Consider the following 22,882-nt stretch of genomic DNA (forward strand, 5'->3'; position numbering starts at 1 on the left):
GGGGTGGGAAAAGGGGAAGGGTTTTTTCCTAAAAAAATTAGGGGTGTTTAAAAAATACTTCCTGGGGACTTAAAAAAAAAAAAAAAAAAAAAAAGAAGAAAGAGAAGTGAAGAAAAAGAAAAGAAAAAGAAAATCAACTAGTTAAGCAGCTAATGTCAGAGTAAGGTTTTTGTACTTGACTGCTAATTCTTAATGTCAAAACTGCATCTAAAACTCCTGCAATAGTCACTGCCGTAAAGCTGTTCCTTTTCTGTTCTGTAAAAGTCTTCATGCCTTTTTTCCCCTGTGCTCTGTTCTAGCCATTTGTCACATTTATAGAAGTTGAGCTCTGCACATTATTAAATAAATGCATGCCATGACTTAGGAGGAGGGTCACTTAGCTGCGTATTGGGTGTACTGACCAAGGATTTACTCTTACCCACTTTCTCATGTCTGAGGCCATTGAAATTCTTTGAAGATCTCTGCAGTTTGACAGACATCCCCAAGGAAGACTTTTTTTTCTTTACTGTTTTGATATTTTTCTTCCTTCCTTTTCATCTTTGTAAATGCAGCATGTCAGATGTAATATAATATTTTCCATGAGACTGACCTCAGACCTGATCAGAAGTAATTAGATTCCTAAGGTGCTGCAAAGGTGTCTCACAGATCTCTGATGTACATACCAAAAGAAAAAGTGTTTATATATGTGCAAGGAATATGCAGGGGGAAACAAGAGGCCTGAAACTGTGCATGTGCACATTACTTGTGGTGACCAACTGGGTACAATTCTGAAGGCTATCAAATTGTGATTGAGGTGGGATGTGGAATGCTCACTGTTCCAGTGGTAGTAAAACTGGTGAAGAAAAGACAGCAAAAGTAACCTTGGTGTTCTCCATGGACCATCAAAACTTTAAGGTCTCATGGGAAGGAATCTCCTTTTCACTATGTGCCTTTCTGCCTCCCTGAAACTATTTTGATTCGTACAAACTCTCAGTATAACTCTTAAATAGGATAAGCATTGAATATTACTGGTTTTAAATCTTCCAGTCATCATGTAAGGTCCCATCATTCTAAATATTTGATGGGAAGCCAAGGTTTCTCCAAGGCACCTTTAATAATAAACTTCCTGCAGAAAATATAGAAAGGATTATGTGTTTCAAGGAGGAGCTGACTGCTTGAAGTAAATTCTCTTGTTGAGTCATTTATTCCCTTAATAGGAATTTTCTGATCTGCTGTCATTCTTGTTCACACACTGGGTGTCACTGCCTCTAAAACACTTGTCATTTTTTAATGGAAACAAAATAGTCATTGCAGTCAGAGCCGCAATGTCATTCCACTACCCCTTGCTGCGTCGGCAATAGTGAAAATGACAGAGCGGCTCTCAGTAGGGGTAATTAAAATGTAAATATTGATATTTTATTATTTGAAATTACTTTCCAGTGCGGCATTTAATATCTCTCCATCTGTGCGGCTCTGTTTAGCGGTCACTTTAGTGCAGCTCTGGGATGCCAAGCGGCGGCTTGATCCCCGTTATGTCAAAATGCTTGTTGCTGCTTAATTTTGATATCTAATTAAGTGGAAAAGTACAGTCCACACTGTAATCCATGGCATCTTAACCAGCTGCTTGGGTATATTTAGAATTAATCTCCACTATGGAATCATCCTAATGTATGCAATTAAGAGTCTGCCGATGGCTAATTAGGTGTATTAGAATCAGGCAGCTTCCTTTTTTTTTTCCCTTTTCTTTTTTTTCTTTTTTTTTCCCTGTGTGTGGACTGTTGTAGACTTAAGACACAGCCTCCAGAGATGATCTTAATGGTACATACACACTCGTCTAGGTAAACTAGAAATTTCATGTGCATGTAGGAGAACATGTATGGCTCTCCCCAAACCAGGGAGATTGTAAACATCATTTGAATTTTTTGGCATCTGTAGCACATTAAGAAAATCAACTAAGCAACAGAAAAGTTTTAAAAATTGGGAAGAAGATGGGAGATGTGTAGGGCAGTGGTCTGAGCTGTCATTTTCCTGCCAGAGGGTGAAAGGGGATATTTACCCAAAATTTTGCAACCTGAAGTTTTTGCTTTGGCAGTGGAGAGAGATTTTAGGTAGCCCAGCACATACAGGGTTAACACAGATACGTTGATTGGATCGCAAGCATGGTTGTCTCCGTATGCTAATACATTCCTGTATTGGATTCATATTATTAACATGATTGGGGAATTCCTGGAAACCTGACTTTGCCTGATGGAAAGATGGAGGGAGCAGGGATTGCCACAGCTTTCAGTGAGGAAATGACTGGTGGCTTCCCCAGGGGAGCAAAAGGCAAACAGCAGTGACCCAGCACTCTGAGGAAAAGTGCTCTCAAAGCAGACCTGTAGAGGTTATAAATAAAAGGCAACATGTATTAAATGCACAAGAAATTCCTCCTTTCTGTGAAAAAAACCCCCAACAAACTAGTGGTATTTTATAATCCAGAAAACTTTGTTTTGAAGACTAACGTGCTGAAGAAGCTTGAACTCTAAATTTCTTGATATTCCCATTCAGTGCACGCAACTTTTGGGAGGTTGATGCACACAATGGTTGAAGTGAGCAGAACCTGAATGAGTGTTGATTGTGTTGATTGTTATTAGTTTAGCAAGGTTCCTCTGTCAAGTTCGTGCCTTTTTTTTAATTATTAATTTAATTTAATTGAGTAAAAATTAAAAAGAAGGAAGAAGGATGGACACTTTCTGTTAAATTATGTGTGATCATAGTTTCACTTCTGGTAGCTGAAATCTTTGAAGGATCCAGGTAAGGCATACCCTACACAGGATGTGCAGATATTATGCTTACTATTTTAAGCTGAACTGTGTTACCATTCTCTCAGCTAGACGTTGAGAGGGATCCAGCCATACTCATGATATACACTTGGTTTTTCATCTACATTCACTTTACTAATAACAGAATGTGGTTTTTATGTTTTCACCCACATATCTGGCTTTATTGTAGTTACACTCAAATATGTACATTCACAACAAATTGAAGGGCAATTTGGGTGAAATCAATATTTATGTTGAAAATATAATTCATGGTTTTTATATATAGACTCAGTGAAAGAATACAATCAGGGTCATAAATACAATCCTGCTCGTTTTTCTCCTGTGATTTTCAGAGCACACTGTGTCATGACATCTGCTTCTGCTATCTTCAGTAGAGGACACTAAATCCCATAGTCTAGCAAAACTGTGTTTGAAGGTTAAATTTTAAAGAACTGGAAGAGTTAACTTTAAAGAAGCAGATCAGGTCACATATGTAGAGCATTAAAAAGATCACCCTCAGGAATCTGTGAGTTCATACTGCTGACCTTAAGGAGACTTACAGCTTCACTGGGCCATATTGCACTGCTAGTCTGAATTTTAAAACTTTTTTTTCATTGTCCATATCTTAGAATTCAAAACCTCTCCTCAGAGCAGGTAATGCACCAGAAGATTAAACTGTCTTACATAGAGAAAAAAAAAAAGGGAGGGGGGAAGGCAGTTTCCTACTTATCAGGTCCTCTTCTGTTCTCAGAGCATCTGGTAATAAAGCAAAATTTAAGTGTTTGGCCTGGTATCTTTTTAATGGAAGGTTGGTATGAGTTTGCAGTAAAGCTGTTTAAAATTGTGGAAGTTCCAGTGGTAAAATTAGGCTAAAAGAAAAATCAAGTATTAATATGTTTAAATTTATTGTCTTATATTTTCCTTTTTCTTGGTGAATACTGAAATAATGTGTGAAATAAAAATTAATAAAATAAAGAGTACAATATTTCTAACCGTGTGTTTCCAAAAATGCCATTATAAAGTGCTCCATACATGGAGGTCTTACCGAATCTGTCCTGAAGCAAGGGCGACTCATTAGTTTTTTTAATCTTTAGTGTTTCCCTGGAGAGTATTAGCACCTGGTTATGTGAAGTCAGAGAGGTATCCTTAATCAGTCACATTTTCCAGCTCCTTTCCATTACTAATGCTAAAGAAGCAGTTCACGAGAACTTGCACTCTAACTAGAAATAAGAAATTTAAAAGTAGCTGCCTGGAGATATTTGGGTAGTTAGAGAGGGGTGTCACTGATTTAAGTGCTGAAATCAGTTTGAACTATAGTGGGTTACATCTCACTGTGTGCCTCTAACCCTGGGAAGAAATGACAAGCTTGAATTGCTCCTGTTTAGTGTTATCATGAAAGGTTTCACAGGGTAAAAGGCAAACCAGAAATATTTCTAACTGGTATTTAAAATACATTAACACCTTTTTGTATACCCTGAGTGAAAGGTCATGCTAGACAAGCAGCATCTTTACTGTTTGTAAATGTCTAATTTGCTGCTTTTAAATTGCTGTGAACTTCTCTTACTTAGTCCTGCTGAATAAATCCAGTGTTGCAAATACTTCTGACAACCGAATATTTGCTTAGCAAGAATCCATTGTTCGTAATGGATTGAGAGGGACATGCAGTGTGAATGCATTTTTATTGCCGTGCCATCTCTCTGCTGTTGTTTCAGTGAGATGAAGGTAGCGTTGTGATAACAGCCCGGGGTTTCTTAGTGCTCTGTGTGGCATTTCCCGTCTTACTGGTAGGTGTTAGCGAAAAAGTGCTTATCGTAGGCATTTTTTCGTGTTATAAAATATAAAAAAATATGTATATTTTATAAGAGCTTGGACAGCAAGAGTTAGGAGCACAAACACACTTAAATAAAACCCGAGAAAGTGCACAGGCTTGGCTGAAAACATCCCAGTGCTCTTCAAATGAATGCATTTTGCTTTTTTTCCTTTAATTCGAGACAGAGTGATTCCTGGGCACCTCTGTGTGTGCAATCTGATCTCCCCTCTCCCACGGCTGCACAGCTAACAGATGGCAGTCGCAACTCGCAGCACCGCTCACAACAGAGCCCCGGTGCTGCTTTTGCAGTGCTCTGCTGTAGTGGCAGGAGGAGATGCGACATAGCAAAGCGGCGCTCTGAAAAGGCGGAGGTTTTATTGTGCAAAAGTTGCTGGATGGATTTAATTTCTAAATGTAACTTTAACTGCAGCACATCAGCTCTAAAGAGCTTGGAAGCTGAATCCAGCAAACAGCATAAGTTGAGCCTTTAGTTGTGTTTCTGGTCATTTGTTAGTTTGTGCTTTGGAACTTGATGTGTGATTTTCAAGTTTGGGCAGTTACCTATGCTTTCTGTTGTGTGAGCTGACACTTTTCATACTTAAGTATGACTGAAAATTCTCAGTCATACTTAAATTTCAGCTTGTGCAATTTTTAGCCTTTGACCAGGGGCTCCATAAGCAAGGAGGTATTAAAAAAAAAAAAAAGGGAAAAGAAAAAACTGAAATAATGGATTTACCCGGGCATAATGACTTGTATCTGTTTCTGTTCCAGCTTTCACAAAATTTCATCCATAATCTGGGAAATATGTTTGGTGATTAGTGAGAGCACTCTCCTTCTGTTAACGGTTTTCAAAACCACTGAAATGTTTGTGGGCCTTGATATATATTTTTAGTCTACACAGTGCTTTGAAATGCGATTAAATCCATTTTTTCTTGAATTAATATAATAAAAAGGATCCCTTAATTCTGATCTATATGGGAGATTCAGCTCTAGATATAGCCTAAAAAAATTAATCATGCCATTCTCTTCCTTGTATTTTTGAGAGACTAATAGTAAAGGGCAGTCAGGCTATGAAGTTTTCCTTCAGCAAAGACTATGATCATGTCTAGAAAACATTACATAGCCCTAGCAGAAATTTCACTGTTGAAATTTCCCTAGCCTTTGTTTACATCCCTGGAAGGTAGCTAAAGTTGCTCAATGGATCCAAGCAAGCACTGAGTCTGTGCCAGGAAGGGAGAAGAGAGCAGAGTGAGAGCTGTACATCTGAGAGTGCATTGGACCCAAGTCTGATCTTGAAATGGGGTTTCTTTTCTTCAATGCAGCCAGGATAAGCCTTTGGCTCACTGTTTGTCATTTGACCATGAGGCCACACGCACTCTAAATAAAGTAATCCGGGCTAAAAGGAAAGATTTTTTTAAATGTATTTACAATATCAGATTGTTCTTTGGACAGTAGTGGCTATACATCATTTTGGAAAAAAAAAAAAACAAACAAAAAACTATGCTGGAAACATCAGTACCCATAAAACATTTAGAAAGAGTTAATCTATCAAAATTAAGTGTAAATAATTTAAAAATCCAACTCTGATATTTCAACTGTGTAAATATATTGAATCTGCAACACACTAGTGAACATGTCATTTTCAAGTGCAGCTTTGATTATAAAAAATGTAAATGAAGATATTTGAAGTACAAACCAGGGCAAACAAGAGGAATATTTCACTCGTAAAGCTAACAGTCACGCAAACAACTGGTAAAATAAATGGGAGACAATTATCAGAAAAGGCAGACAACTCCCAGATTTGCCAGCAATTTCATACCAGGTTCGATCAAATATTAGGATTTCTAAACATGTATCAGAGAGGAAGGGAAGTTCACTTCCTGCGAAGTGAAATAGACTCTAGGATTTGAGTCTGAGTAACCTGATTGAGGCATCGTATCAAATGTTTAAGGATGAAAATAATGGTAGGGATAAGTCCAGCCACTGTCTTTTTTTTTGGCCAGTAGTTCTCGAAGTGCTGTGTGCAAGGCACAGATCTTACTTTGGCACTTGACCATCTGCAGCTGCTTCACTCTGGCCCCTAGTGAGTTAGTGTCCATGAAGTCCATCTTAATGAAGTAGAGGAAAGGGTCTTCAGGAATATAAAAGATTTACCCTGCTTATCATTGAGCTGTGTGCAGTGTGAAATAGAGAGCAAGTGGGGCATGTGCTGATATTTGAAAAGATCTGTGGTTTAAACAGCCCTGTTGAAGAGGCTGTGAACTGTGCTTGGAGCTGGCTTGGAGTGCTGAGCACTGCAGAGTGCAGTCAGCTCAACACCCCTTGTTCCTATAATAAAAATGTTAAGGCCTTTTTACCTATTTATTGCTGCTTCCTTTGAGCTTTGGGTTTACTGGTATGCAAAAGAAAAAAAAAAAACAAGTATATGTTCTGTTGCTCAATCAACCTTTTCTCAATCCACCCTGAGTTATCTCAGTGAGTCATTATGGCATAATTACAATTTGAGTGTGATACACTGTTTGTAGAAAAGTGTCTATTTTTAGCGGAAGAACACTACAGTCCCTGAAAGGAAGAGAAAGAAAGAAAAAAAGGAAAAAATCTGTAACCAGCGAATCAATGCTATTGTTAACTGATAGTACAAGACACCCTGTAGATTTACTATGCTTGCACTCAGCCACATAAAAATCACATTGAAAAGAATGCCTACCAGGGGTTAAATTCATATGCCTGCGCTGCAGCCTATTTCTGTCAACACTCAGCTCAGGAAATAAACATTTATGCTTTCTGAAATGAAAGTGTATTTTTGAAGACTAGCCGTCAGATATTTTTTGCCCTTCACACTTTCAAATGCTTAGCCTTTTTTGTAAGTTGACTGCAAAGTGCATCAGTTTGCTAGGCAAAAAGAAAAAAAAAAATCTTGACAAGTGCCCATGGCATCATTGTCAAGCACACGAGTGTCTAGTAGAAGATGGCAGGAGGGTTGGCACAAAACATGCTTCCTTCAAGCTTCTTACCTCAGGGGTACCTGACTCTTGAGAAGCCTTTCAATCCTTCCAAATGACGTTACTGCAAACTGTCATCTGGTTTATTTGGAGTGCGCTGTATCGCAGATAAACATGCTATTTAACTGCAGGTCAAGGTACAGAGTCATTCTGCGAGCAAATGCCTGAGATACATTAAATGGCATTGACTTGGGGAGGGAGATGGAGAGAGATCAAAGTTGTCACCAATATGGTACGTGCTAAGGGGGGGAAAGGTGCACGACACTGTATTTTAAAAAGCTGTTACACAGTTCTACATTTAAAGCGGTGACCTGCAACTCTTAAAGATTAGGGAGGCACACAATGCACAACAAGGTCCAAAACCACACCATCATGCAGCATCTCAGCGTGGTTTGGAAAGAGCTTTGAGATGTGACTGGAGAGGCTAACACTGGTTCAGAAAGATGGAAGTGTATTTCGTCCAGTGTGGAGACTTATTAAAAAATAGTTAAAACTTAATATAGGAAATGTCCACTTGTCAGAGGATGTGGTTGATCTGGGGCATTCACATAACAAAAGCTTGCAGACTCGGACTTTGGCGTGAAATAAGTATAACCTCCCCCAAACAATTAAAAATAAATCTTTGTATATAGTAAAAATATATATGCCTGTGTAATCTATTCTGTATATAAAGATATATTCCTGTGTAATCTGTTCTTCTAACTGTGACTTGTTGAATACATATTAAAAGGGCATTGCTGTGATACAAGAGATATGCTGGATGCTTTCACATTTTCTGAAAAATCAAAACAAAACCAGATTAATTACAACTTGATGCAGCTTTACATTCCCACGAGGGATGCCTTTAAAAGTTAAAACATGCTTTCACTGAACAGGCTTTCAAGGGAAAGTTACTTCGATCAGGAAGAAAATAGTCATGTTGATTTGATTTATTATTGAAGAGTGGAACAATGTGGTTTATATTTGCCAGTTTTTCTATAATGTAAAAAATTTCTTTTGATTTTTTTAATATGTCAAATAAAAACAACTGGTATATTTACTGCTCCAGAATGCAGATTTTTCAAGAGTGCAATACAATAAATTATAGTCAACATCCCATTTCCCCCACTCACAGGGCAAATGTAATTTCCTTTGACTGTGGCACACAATAAATGTTATTGAAACATAGTATTATTTATAAAAAAAATGAAACCAGTGCCAAAATAGATAAGCAAATAAAAAAGGAAGTTGGGGAGTTTTCAGGAAAAAAACCCAAATGCAGAGAGAAATTGCAGGTTAAACTTTTTTAATGAAAACTGATTTTATTGCTTTTTTCTTAATTAAACCCCACAGAAGTGTGTGAAACATTGTTATACCTGAAAAATTGTTAATTTGTAAATCACAGGGACAAAAGGGCTCCACTGCAACTTTAAAGTTTCTATGCACGTAAATGTCAATAGAGTGCCTTCTCCATCATCAGCACTAAATTCACATTGATGCCTCTTTTCTTCTCTGTATTGATCCTTCCATGAGAACGTAGATTTGTATCTGTTAATTAATGCGTCCTGAAACAGCGTTTGTATTAATCAGGCAGATAAGAAAAATTGGATGCCTGCACCCTCATGACAACCGTAAAAGTGCTGGCCCTGATAAAATCGTGGATGGACCTCAATAAAAAAGTTCCTCCTTCCACTCAATAAACTAATCATCCTGCTTTTAATTATTCGGCAGAAAGATGTGTGGAGATTGGAGAATGTGTAAATCTATTTACTAACAGCAGTGTCTGGGAGGGAGAATGGGGCTGTCACAGGACGGTGCTGCAGGCTACATTCTCTGTCCATCTGCTACTGCAGAAAAACTGGTTCTTGAAAGACGGGAAGGAACAGAAATGTTGAAGCTAATTGAAATCATGAATTCCTCCCTATAACCTTTGAAATGATTATTTCTTCTCCATTTCCCTCTTATTTATTTTAATCACAGATGTGTTATTTTCTATTGTCACATCTTCAAGGGTTTCCTGTTGGTGTTGGCTCAGTTTTTGTTGTTTGTTTTTTTTTTTTTTAAAGAAGAGAGCTACAGTTCTATCACAAGACTCAAAAAACAGTAAGAGAAAATGAAAACAAATAAGGAGGGGGAGAAAAATGAGAGAGAGAGAGCATGCAACCAGTTTTATGTTTCATTTTTTATGGATGCCTGGTGGTTTGGATGTGGGCTTTTCTTTTTTTATTGTATTAGTTTTGTTGCTTAGTGCTTATAGAGAAAATCTTGTTTGGAGTAGATGCCTTGCAGATTTGCTAGTTTATGATATATTCTTGCTTGACTTTCAAAACAGAAAAATGCGTTTAAGTGTAATTGAACGCCAAAAAGAATGTTCTTACAGCGGGAACCCTGTCAAAGGACATGTAAGCAGCTCCATAAACAACTAAATGAAAGCCTCAGACATGTCTTAAGACCCTTTAAGAAAAGCTTGACTAATCCCCTTTGATGATTTTATTAAGTACTTGTGGTTGATGGTGCCAACTGGCAAACTGCTGCATTTCACCAACAGGCCAGGAAAATCACTTCCTCTCCCATATTGTTTTCTAGCACCTAATGTGATTGGGATATTAGCAGTTTGATATAATAAATTAACAGGTACTGTAAACAAGAGTCTGAAAAGGTAAGACAGTAAAGATGTTTGCCTTTATTAGGAAAGACAGCAGAGAGAGGGGGAAAAAAGCAAAAGTTAAATTAAGAGGCATTTATTAAAATTTTGGTTGCCCTCAGAAAAAGGATGGTGTGACTCCTATTCAGTTGACATTTCAATATAACTGAATAACACTGTTATTTCAACAAGTGTAGCAGAAGCAGAAACCATTATTGAAATGATTAGTGTCTTTTCTGCAAAAGGTGTGTGTTACATCTCTTTCCCCTAAGGTTAAAGTTCAAAGAGAATTTTTCTCCTTTTGACTGGCACCTTAATTCTTTTAAAACATCAAATCTTCCCTTTTAAAAAAGTTTTATTTTTTTCTCTCCTAAATTGTACTTCTTGGTTTATGGTAGTGATGAATAGAATCAGCAGATCCCTATTTCACAGCATCAGGTTTTTAGAATTAAGCACAACTATTTCAGAACAAAGACATGATACAAATCACAGACTGTCAGTGCAGAACCCCCAGATTATTATGATTCTCACAGAAAGAGTCTGCAAATTCCAGCTTGTTTAAAACTTTGGTTTTGATTAGAAAACATTTGATTTTATATTGATTCACTTTCTTGTAACAGGAAGAGGAGAAGAGGAACATGCATGTTTTATCACAACATATATAAAAATAAAAAAGAGGAGCAGATTTCTGATAAATCTGATAAATCCAGGTGTGCTTAATATTTTTCCTTTTTTTTTTTTTTCCTACTCAGGATTCTCCACTTTGTCTCTAGCTGACCAGATGAGCCTTCTGCAGAGTGCTTGGATGGAGATTTTGATTCTCGGTGTTGTATACCGGTCACTTTCTTTTGAGGATGAGCTCGTATATGCTGAAGATTATATTATGGATGAAGACCAATCCAAATTGGCAGGCCTTCTTGACCTTAACAATGCCATACTGCAGCTGGTAAAGAAATACAAGAGCATGAAGCTGGAGAAAGAAGAGTTTGTCACCCTCAAAGCTATAGCACTTGCTAATTCAGGTTGGCAGAGTGGCATGACGGTTGCTACATTTTTAATGTGTCACTTTTTTTTTTTCCTATCTTCCATAATACTTTCTGCATGCTTGTTTTAAACATGGTTTTAGAATAAGAAATTCCTAATTAGACTTTAGCTAAAAGGCAACAAACAAAGCCGTTCAAACTAAGAACAACTTTCTGTTTCAATGTAATTGAGGAATATGTCCCTAAGGCAGTGGAAAATATTCCACTGTATGATTTGGAGAGTATTTTACAGGCAAAGATTCCTTCAAATGAATATAGATGTTGTTCTCCTAAAACCATTCCATAATCCAGACAAGCCTAATCATTGCAATTAAAAGGAAAGAAAGGGTGCTGAAGAATAGGCCATATATTTTCTCTTTAAAGGCAGCTACTGATTTATTTGATAGAGTGAATTCAGGATACGGAAGGAGGGAGGAAATCCTTATTAAATCTCACAAGGACCACACCTTACCTTGTGGATCCTATGCATTTTTAGAGATAGTGCTTCTGCAAAAATTATTACCTGTGCAGCAAGAGTTAAAAATCTCAGAAAGAATTTTTTTCTACATTTGAATTTAAAAGTGCTGAAGCAGTGAATACTGCCAGATAAGTAAAAATCGTTTGTGCTTTGTTGTTTTTCCTTTTGTGTCTCCTTAATGCTTTATTGTGGTCTTAAGTCCCTTTTAGCATTTGCATAAAGTTCACGATAGATCCCTCTTTAATGACGTGCCGATCATTAGATACCTGTGTGTCAATAACATGCTCTGATGCTATGTTCCATTGACAGTCACACCGTGCCCCTCCATCTGCTTTTGTTTTGACCCTATCTTTGAACTTTATCTTGGTTGCTGGCCAGTAGTTTTCCCTTTAATTACAAGAAGGAAACTGTCAATAAAATCTGTTAAATGGGATGCAATGAGTGGCTTGAATGGGCGGACGGCTATTTGTTCAAATTCTGCAGCATTCAAGGTATTGACAGTTTGTTTTCTGGGGCCATATGTGACGATCAATCTCAGGCTGGGCTCAGCCGCGCTGAAAAATGAAAAACCAGATTGCTTTTGCTTACTTGTGGATGACGACTTGTGATTTGGCGCGGTCCTAGTGAGATGAGACCTTCTGCCCAAATTGCCCCCCTGAGAGCCAGGACGCGTGACTGTTTTTAGAAATAATTTTTTAATTGATTTTGTAATTAACAGTTCATCTACAATATTGATGCATGAATCCTCAGATTGATAGGAGGGAAATTGTTTTCAACAATGAAGTTGTACTTTCCTATTTATCTTTGTAATGTGATTTAGCACTCTGCATTTTTAATTGGAAATATAATTCAAAAACATGCAAAGCCAAAATGCTTGTTAGTTTCTTTGTAAAATATTCTCCACCCCACTAACTCTGCCCTGAGTTTTAGAATATTACATTATTTCCAGAATTAGCAAAATGCTAAAATGCCTCTAAAGATCAAAATTATTCTTAATTGAAGATTTATTTCTAATTTTTGAACGTTGTAAATAGACACTTGAGGATGCTTTGCAGCTACAGAAAGGTTTTTTCCTCAAAATTGGTCATGCTTAATGATCAGAGCAAGAAAGTTATCTGGAATTAGGAGTCTAAATGGAGAAGGCTTTTTGTAATTATTTTGATTCTGTAATTCAAAGACTAAAGTAGAAATATTTCTGTAGTTTACTTGATAAAAGGGATAAGGGCTAGAATATAGGGATATGATAGTGAATACTATTCACACTTTTTTTTCCTCCCCCAAAAAAGATGTGCAGTGTTTAAGTAATAATAAAATATAACTGCTGCCAAAAAAAAAGTTTAGTCATACATTGTGCATAGAGTGTATCAAAATCATCTGTAGCTTCATTAACTTCACTGGAAATTACAACCAGGATAATGTCAGAGATAAAGACAGTTCAGCATACTAAAATTCAGGGCACACTGAAGTGAAAACATTTCCTTCCCTCATCTTAAAAGAAATAAAATTGCTGTCTTAAAATGAAACTGTTGCAAGGAGTTAAAAAGCAGCCCAGCCATTCCACTTCCCTTTCAACAGTGTTTTGACTGCTGGCATTCAGCATTTCAGCTTCAGGTTGTATATGCAGCAGATACCAAACTTCTAGCAGCTGTAGGTACACTAACCTGTAGGTGTAAAATAGCACCTGCAGAATTACCCCCCATCAGTGGATATCAGACCATTAGTGTTTCATTTTAAAAATGCTGCTAAAATTAAAATAAAATAGAATTGCATTTTTGGTCTTTTTTTTTTAATAGACAAAACCAGAATAGCTTATTTTCATAGAACTGGGAACTCAATTAATGTAAACGCAGCTAATTTAAAGAAAATAAAATGCCATTATAAAATCAATCAGTAGCAATTCACATTTTAATATATTCTATTGCTACTTCTGCTTTCTTCCACTATTTATTTTTCTGGTTTAAAATTTGTTAGCCTTTCTATAGCTGTAGAGAGTATAATAAGAAATCTTGGCTGTTTCAGACATTTTTGCCATATCTGCACTGCCTAGAAAGATTCCCAGGTTGACTCTACTGTAAACAGTAGACAAAGATGGTCTTATACCTCTGTAAGTGTGTTCATGATTTATGATACAGTGTCATAATACTTTCCCTGCTGGTGTTTGGAAGCAGGAAAAAGAAATTGTAGATTGTATTCATATTGATTGTATTTTGTTTGAATAAATACCACAAGCTTTGCTTTGGCCAACAAATCTCAGTAGTGTGAGCATTAAAACACCCCAACTGGTAACTTTTCTTCAGGCCTACAGAGCCTGCTTTTGCAGTGCTGGATCTAATGCTGCCATTTGGTTCCCTGAAAGGTGGGGAGGAGTAGCTATTTTTCAGGGAGATTCTCTGACAGCCCCTATCAAATGTTCCCTGTGCAGGGTTGGCAATGCCATGGCACTTCTATAAATTTCCACAAATGCAAGATGTGGCAACCTGGTAGATTGTTCTGATTTCAAATGAAGTGCAAATAAGACTCTGAAAAGTTTAAATATGTATGTAAGAGCACAATACTGAAATGTACAGACATTTCAGTCCTGCCTACATTGAGATCTATACAGGCATGATTTCAACGGTTACATTTAATATGTAAATATGGAATTTATCAGATTAGTTTTAAGTATCTGCACTGATTCAATAGTAATTAGTAAAGCCTTTATGCTTGAACTCCAGAGAAGTAACTCTTTCTTTGGCATTGTCCTTGTCCTGCCAGTATCATGAGCTCCTTCCTTCTTTCCCTACCTTCTGTACATAAAAGCCAGGAGGTACCTTGAAGCTGCAGGATGCCACTGCCCCGCGTTCTGCCTCACACCGCCCAACTGAAGCGAGCTGGCACCAATGAGCACTTTGTTTACCCACGCAGAAAATCAACTTTGAATGGTTTCCAAAACATGCATGTACCAATTACTTCCTCGTGTGTAAGGGAAGGTGAAATATTTACAAAATGTGCTTGAGGTGTACACAAGTGCGCGCACGTGCACCTGAACACTCCGACACAGCAAAGATGACCTGCTCATCTCTTTTGTATTAGGAAACATTTCCATGTATCGATTAAGTAATACTAAACAGGGAGTTGCAGGTGAGCAGTTTTTTGAAATTGCCTAATCAGTAAGGGCTAAATTAGCCCCTCAGTCCAAATGCTGCAGAAGAGCTTATGAGTCACAAATGAGACCAGTTTTAAGAGAAGCTCAGTTCCCTTCTAAGACCTAAAGTAAGGAACTAGAGTGTCAAAATACATTAGCACATTTGAAAGTCTGATCTGTGTGCATCTGCTTAATAGGCTGCTGGCATCTTGAAAAATCTGACCCAAATGTGGATGCTAGGCACTTAAAAGTATAACCCTATGCACTGTTGAAAATTTAATCTTAAACACTAATACTGACTGTCTAGCCTGTACCACAAGAAGGAGAAAAGAACTTCTGCTCATCATCACAATTTCTGGTCTCTGATGTTAGCTCTCCTAAAAAAACAATCGTCGCCCTTTCATTACTGAAGGAGTGAAAACCAAAAAGTATCTTCTGCATTTTAGCATAATGAAATGCTGTTATACTGCCATCCTGGTAAAAAAATTAGTAAGTTCTTACAAGTTTTTTAGCTTTCCAGACACAGTGTACTCAGAGCACCAGGCTATCTATCACCATTAAATGATAGTATCATAACAGAAATTAATTGGTAGGGCCCAATAAATCACTTACTCCACAGGACATCATCTTTATTATATGTTTATGTCACAACATACTATATTTAATTTCTAGTAATGTCAGTTTTTTCCTTTTGTTTTATGTAGTCATCTTGTGTTAGAATTCATGATACATGCATACACACATACATAGGGCTGTGTTAAGAGTGTGTTACCAGTGTTTATTTTGCCAAATATAAACAACAAGATCTTAATTCTTTGATATAGTTTTGTATAGGGAGTGGTACAGCATAGAGACAAGTTTTTAGAAAAGGAAGTTGCCGCTGTAGTCAGTTTTTGTGTTGCTTGAACACAGTTTCTTCCTCATATTCCATTTTAATGTAATCAAATAGATGGCATTCACAATTTTTAGAGAAAATAAATAACTCTGCTACCATTTGCTTAAGTTAGCATAAAGAAATGGCAGCAGAGTTAATCAATGGTTAATTAATGATTAATCAATGGTTAATCATAATCTTTTTTTTTCTGGTAGCTGGTGTAGTAACTGAATAACTTTGAGATATTCCTCACATAGTTATGAAATAAGTAGACATTATTTACATGTTAGTAGCCTCAGACTTACAAAGGACAAGAAGCCAAACTAGTGGCTCTCAGTGGTAATAACTGTGATAATTGTTCATATCTTGGTAGTGGATAAAAAGGATTTTGAAGCCTTCAATCTCCATTTTCTTTTAGTTGGTATCTCACCCCCCAGCTCTTTTCCCAGACTTTTAGTAGCCTTATTGAGTAGATACTGAAACCAGTTCATAGTGTGCAATTTGTTTTGCATTGTAAATACATCCCTTTATTTATTACCCTTGCTACCTATCCTAGTGGAAAGTAAACCATTTCAGGAATTAAAAAAAAATATTTGTTTACTATGTTTTGACTTACTTTATGACAGTGGTTTTAGTTCACCATTAAGCCAGTTAGTCCCTGAAATAAATAGGCATGTTCCATGAAGCAATCTCTTTTCTTTCTATGCCTTCCTTCCCTACTGTGTTTAAAAAACTGTTTTGAGGCTTCAGTTTCTATATATCTTCTGAAAAGTAGGCCAAACCAGGGCAATCCAGACTAAGTCCCCATTCAGTAAAATCAATCATACAAGCCTTTGTTTTGCTTTTTTGGTTTCCATTGCCTATAATTCCTATGGACAAGGAATTCTTAATTTATTTCTCTTTAATTTTCAACATATATTACTATTGAAGTGTCTGTTTCCAATAGAATACTCCAGATGTCAGATCATTTTTGCCTTACATTTTTGCAAAGGAAAATATTTTGTTTGCCTCTGTGCTTGGCTCTTATCCTAACCATGCAGACCCCATCAAATAGTTCTGTTCAGGAAAAGCAGGCAAACAGGTAGTCAAAATGAAGTATATTTGTTTACCACACATATGGAAGACCGAAGTAAGTATCTGGGGCAATTTCAGTTCTAGACTGGAAAAGGATGGGAATTCTTGTGGGATGAGAGAAGCAAGAATCTAGTGTGATTTCCTATGACAATTTGCATGGATTGCTTCTATCTTAAGCAATATGCTTTTCAAAATGTCACTGTGTTATGTTTCTCATAAAAAATATACAGAAACAAAATGTGGGCAAGCATTTTGTGTCCTTGTGCAAATCTGGCATATGTTTCAGGAGGAAGGGTTCTGTAATTCTGAGAACAGTTCACCCATTAATAAACACTGCAGTGGATTTTGCAAAGGTTTTGGGTAGGCAGTACAATCGAGATAAAAAATTCCTTTTATTTGAGACATAATCCAGATTAGGATTTTGTTGTCCTTACGTAAAGCAAAAATCATTTTGCCGTCTGTTCTTACCCTTCATCCCATCCAGTTCTTCCAGGACCCTGGAAGATATAATAATCTGATTTATCCAGTTTGAGTTTGTGAACTGCTCAGCTATACAGAATCACAAACATCACAGGAATTGCTTTCTTTCAAGTACTTGTTGGTATCTACCTCTCCAGTGTGGTTTACCAGCATCTTAATGTGTGTATTCACTGCTGCATGCTCCCTGCTGCTTGATTCACTGTAATAATTTCTTCCTTCCTGCTGTCTGAATTTTCTGACATGAAGAAACACTTCATTTGAGACCCCTGGTTTTCTACTACTTCTTAGTGATATTATGTACAAAATACATACATACCAGCTTTTAGCTTTCCTCAGAGCAGTGTTTTGAGAGGCCTTCTTCCCCTCAGTTCAGGTACTTTCCAATTTTTAGCTAGTTGCTGCTCTTTGTGATGTGTTCTAAATGATTCCTGAGTGGCTGGATGTTTGTTTGCTGCATTTGAGATGAAGCTGGAATTTTAAACGTGGTAGATTGTAATCTGAATTTCTCTCTGGACCTTGCGGTGTTTTTTTTGGATGAGAACTCCAGTTTTCTCCTGTTTCTGTGTGATGATATGATCAATCAACTGATCAAAAGAGGTACAATTCTATTTTCCCATCCTGTGATGGTGAAAGAAAGCATTTGCAAGGATAGAATGAGATTCTCCAAGCGGAACTCATTTGTTGATCTCACTCTCTCCCATCACGGTTTTGATCAGGAACAACTTTTCCCCTTGCAAGACTGAAATCCCATGTTCTCAGCAGCATGTTGTGTCACCAATTCTTGTGTTCATCTCTTGAGCTCAGTTTCAGTAACCTGTGTTTTTGCTGGGCATTTACCATCAAATTCTTCTTTCTTTCAAATGACAGTGTGAAATTACCCTGTTTAATTTCATTGTTTATATGGGCACTGATTTTTAAGTGTATTACATCTGGGTATAGGTTTTTTCTGGATATTACCTGTGTAGGACATAATCATAAATTATCTAGACTGTCTGCAAAGCCACTTAAAAAAAACACAAGCCAACCCATAAACAAAAGAATAAGGGTTTTCATGGTATAGGAAGAAAATTCAAACTCTTTGTACCTCACTTATAATTCAATTTCATATTACTTGTGAAATTACTTCTTTATTTCTGGATTGTCACACAGATTGTCTGTGTTTCCTTAGATTATAGTGGTTCTTGATGACATCATTGAGGATTGGGTTTATCCCAATAAAATCAGCAATATTTAGCAAAAAGTTAAGCCTGTTCTGAATTCACTTCTACATCTGCCAGTCAGTAGTTACTGAAAAGATTTCTCTCTTTTATTTTTCCTTCTCTTTCCCCCTTGGCTAGTTCAGCATTTTCAACCATTTTGCTTATTTTCAAAGGCCTACGCCTGAGGGATTAAGATCTACATTCGTTTAATATTGGGAATAAAGTGGAAGTTCCAGACTGCAAGGCTAAAACTTGAAGAAGGATCTTTATAGAGATTAATATTTTCCTGAGCAATCTGCAAGCTGAATCATGGTCTAATTAAATAGCACAGATTTATTGAGTTTGCATTTAAACATTGGCAGACCCTAGAATGGGTAAAGCTGAAATGAGTTTGAATCTTTGCTGTAAATGGGGAGTTAAATTATCATAGTAATTTGATTACATAATTTTTAAATCTTTCAAGCTAAATGGCCATTTTAAAAGAACAGTTTGAAGTCTTAATCACTGTTGGAAGGGCCCCTCTCTCTGCTGTTTTTTCTTACCCCATTTCCTGTGACCAGATCTGTTCCCCAGGGCACAGCTTCCTGAACTGCTCCATGAACCACCATTTGGCAGTGGAGTGCTTGCATTAGGGCAGCAGAGAACTAGCTGGTCACATTCTTCCCAACTACTAAATTGATTTCAAAGGCAGCAACAAATACATTAAATGCTTTACTACTATTACTTTTCTATATAAGTAATTATTCTGTTTGCTGGAGGGATGGTACACAATCACCCCTTCAAGGAGAGGGTAAGATTCCTTGGGCTTGGATGTTGTCCACACAGTGAAAGAGTTTTGAGAGCACAGAGTGTAGTAGCTGTGTTAAAGAGCAGGATTTGATTCACCTTCGATTCTTGCGTTTTCTGGGGGGTGTTCTCTTCCTCTTTTTCCTCCTCACGCAATTTTATTGTAAGAAATATGCAGAGTGTAGATATTTCTAACACTGCAGGCCAAATTGCTATCCAAACTGCAGAGTTAAACATCTTAGGCAAGTTTCACCTCTTCGTGAAAAATATGTTAGTCTGGACTCCATCCGTCATCTATTTTCAAACTCAAACATGGTTACAGTTGCAAATACTGATTCTGGGAAGAAACAGACCAGTTTTCTAAAGATTTAAAAACTAAACCTTTGTAGCCACGTTCTCCAGAAAGACCCATCTCTTTATACAGTATAGTGTGAAAAAAAAAAGTCTCGAAAACAGTCAGTCTTTGACTCACCAAAGATTTGTTGCAGAAAAATTGCTTCTATTTGGTTCCCCAGCAAATCTGGTCCTGGCACTGTGAGTCTGGGGAGAGGAGGATAAGATGTGTAATTTCTACACAAACAGTGCATGGATTATGAAAAATTTCTAGTAGCAGATCTTGTGTTCTGTAGCACAGAAGTGAATTGCCAAGGACTTGGTAAAGAGTTAGGGAGTGAAAACAGCAATTTGTTTGGAGTTTGCTTTCCAGGTTAAGCCTGGTGGCTGGACACTATGCTTAAGACATCAGTCACATCTGTATGCGTGTCTGTGTGTGTGTATGTGTGTTAGCATGTCTGTATTGATTACATATGTTTGTAGGACACAGAATTCAGGGGTTTTCTCTTATTGACACAGAATTATTAAATAGAATTGTGATATTAGAAAACTATCAAAAATGTATGGATTTGGAGAATCGTCTCATGTTAATTAGAACTAAATTTTGCTAGAGGTAATACTTGCCTGTCATCTTTTTTAAAATGTTGTAGCCTTTTTTGTCCCTAAGAGAGATATTTCTGCATCTCTGCTTTCAGCGCAGGGTACCTTGATGTGCAGTTTCACATCCCTGCAGCGTGTGTCTTCCTTGCATGCTTCTTAGAGCATGTATTCACTAAGACTCAGAATTATTAAACATGTAAAATTCCCATAGGACTCCATTATGTGTAATTAACAGATAAACTGTCATCAGAATCAATAAAACGTGCTAAATGATCCAAACTTGTATATAATTAAGTGTCTGTTTTAGAGTGGGAACTGTAACTTTTATTTTTTTTCTTTTCAATTTGCACATTTGTTTTGACAATAGAAGCTGGAACATTTTTGTTAACCTGTTACTTACTGGTTTGTGTTTTGGTTTACATGTTTGTATTTGAAAGGAGAGTGGTATTTACTATCTTGTCTAATTATCTGAGGAAGTAGTTGCACGTCAGCTTTTAGGAAATGAATCTTAGATGCCTCTTAATTCTGTGAATGTAATTCAGATATTTGAAGCGTGTGTAAAATTTGATGTTTAATCATCAACAGGGTGAAACATGAGGCTTTGTCAGATACTGATCCAGGGCATCAAGCTGCTAAATACATGTCTTGGAAACAATAATAGAAGTGGGTTCTTCACTATCCAGCTCCTCAGTTATTATTCTGTCTGAGAATGGTAGCTTTATTCCAGACCCAAAAATTAAGATGCAAAGCAGCGTTGTACTAACTAGTGTTTTCAAGAATAAACTGTAATTTTGCCATGTCCCATTTTCACCCTGAGCAAAGCTTGCACAGTGTAGCCTGTCCCTAAGACTTGTACCCCCTCACAGCAGTTATATTTTCATATACTGTTTTATTGGTTCTGTAAGTTTGTCCACCATCCAAATTTTGGTAGCTGATAGGAGCTGTTTGGTAGCCCCTTTCACCTATGGCTGTTCTTCCTTACTTGCATTCACCTCGCTTTGGACCACATCAGGGCTTTTTTGGCATTTATGACTACATAAAAGTCAGAGAATTAGGGCTGCTCATCCAAAGTCATCTCAGCATGGGCCAGTAACTGCGTATTCTCAGGGACATCTTCCCTTTCTGTATCTATCCAGTTGAGGGTTTTACAGTTATTTCAGTTAGATCTTTTCTTTTTATTTCACACTTCCATTGCTTTAATCTTTCCAGGTCATGTAGCAGTTTAGTTTAGTTCCTGATGTGTGTTGTGTCTAGGCTTGTCACTCAATACTTACACCACCAAAGCATCTCACCTGGAAAGGTACAGGGCAAGGTGTTTGCTTTGAGTGTTTTATAAAAAATGCAAAACCCCAACATTAACAAGATAAACCACCGTCTGAGTGGGTGGGAGAGAAGGATTACACCTTGTAGGAGATGTTAGCTTCACAGAACAAAAGCTGTTCAGGAACATGCTAAGTGTTGCCTGTCTGTCTGAATATGCCTGAGAGAGAAAAAAAATTGCTAAACCTAGCAGGAAATCCCATCAAACCCGCATTTCCCTGGTGTTGGTGCAGTGGTCCTGATCCCACAATCAGCGTCTCTGAGCAGCGAGTAATGACCATGGCTTCCAACTCAGCAGCCTTGGAACCTGACACTGAGTGTTACTGAGCTGTTCCACAGCAGGGCAGTCATCCTTGCTTCCCTGATAGAACACAGCCCTCCATTCATTCAGCCCTCTGGTGCTGTCATTTCTCCAAAGCAGTAACCGTAAAGATGGTTTGTGGAGCACCGGCGGTGACTGTTTTACTTGTTTGAGAGGGATGAGGAGAAGAATTACTTACCCGAGAGTTAATTGTGCGTTTGTAGTTCCATGGCATTTCCATATACTTTGCTGAAGGTCAATATAGAAATTAGTGGGTAATTATCTTCCTCCTTTGTGGAAGGGGATGGACAGAACCAGTGACAGTGTCGTGCAGCCGTAGCGTTATCAAACTTCTGGCACACCAAACTGAAACCTCCTGTTGCTCTTTTGTTTTGCAGACTCAATGCACATAGAGGATGTTGAGGCAGTGCAGAAACTTCAGGATGTCTTACATGAGGCTCTGCAGGATTATGAGGCTGGGCAGCACATGGAAGACCCACGTCGTGCAGGCAAGATGTTGATGACTCTCCCGCTTCTGAGGCAAACCTCCACCAAGGCTGTGCAGCATTTCTACAACATCAAACTGGAAGGCAAAGTCCCCATGCACAAACTTTTTTTGGAAATGCTGGAGGCCAAGGTCTGACTAAAGCATCATGGGCTTCCCCATCATGCACGTTTTAAAAAAAAAAAAAAAAAAAAAAGGGAAAATAAACAGGATAATAATGGCAAAGAAACTTAGTGTTTAATTAAGGAAAAAATGACTGCACTGATATTTAGCAGCAAGACTGTGAAGCAGCTTTCAACTTTTTCTTCTGTGTCTTTCTGATGCAGTTTTTTCTTTTCCTTTTCCTTTCCTCTCTTTTCCTTTCTGTTCTTTCCTTTCCTTTTTTCCTTTTCTCTTTATTCCTTTGCTGCTGAACTTTTTAAAAGAGGTCTCTAATTGAAGAGAGATGGAAGCCAGGCCTGCCAAAGGATGGAAATCCATAATATGGATGCCAGTGAACTTATTATGAACCATAATGTCCCCAATGACAAAGGAATCAAAGAGAGAACCACCGTACCTAGCAGTACAGTAC

General features: G+C 37.5%; 1 protein-coding gene and 1 long non-coding RNA gene across 16 annotated transcripts in view; both read left to right on the plus strand.

The window, feature by feature from the left end:
- LOC108496265 overlaps nt 1-7,144 on the plus strand; it is an 8,488-nt gene extending 1,344 nt beyond the window's left edge. Inside the window, exons 2-3 of the long non-coding RNA XR_001874404.1 lie at nt 2,793-2,795; nt 7,134-7,144. This is a non-coding gene — a long non-coding RNA (uncharacterized LOC108496265). The remainder of the gene's footprint in view (nt 1-2,792; nt 2,796-7,133) is intronic.
- ESRRG (estrogen related receptor gamma) overlaps nt 1-22,514 on the plus strand; it is a 391,578-nt gene extending 369,064 nt beyond the window's left edge. For all 15 annotated transcript variants that reach the window (XM_017812810.1, XM_017812795.1, XM_017812796.1 and 12 more), the window contains 2 exons: nt 10,968-11,237; nt 22,205-22,514. In XM_017812810.1, the coding sequence (XP_017668299.1) occupies nt 10,968-11,237; nt 22,205-22,449 (515 nt within the window). In that variant the 3' untranslated portion in view covers nt 22,450-22,514. The remainder of the gene's footprint in view (nt 1-10,967; nt 11,238-22,204) is intronic.
- Nucleotides 22,515-22,882: the final 368 nt, after the last annotated feature.

This window comes from Lepidothrix coronata, unplaced genomic scaffold (assembly GCF_001604755.1).
Source record: "Lepidothrix coronata isolate B3197 unplaced genomic scaffold, Lepidothrix_coronata-1.0 Scaffold38, whole genome shotgun sequence".
NCBI classification, from domain to species: domain Eukaryota; kingdom Metazoa; phylum Chordata; class Aves; order Passeriformes; family Pipridae; genus Lepidothrix; species Lepidothrix coronata.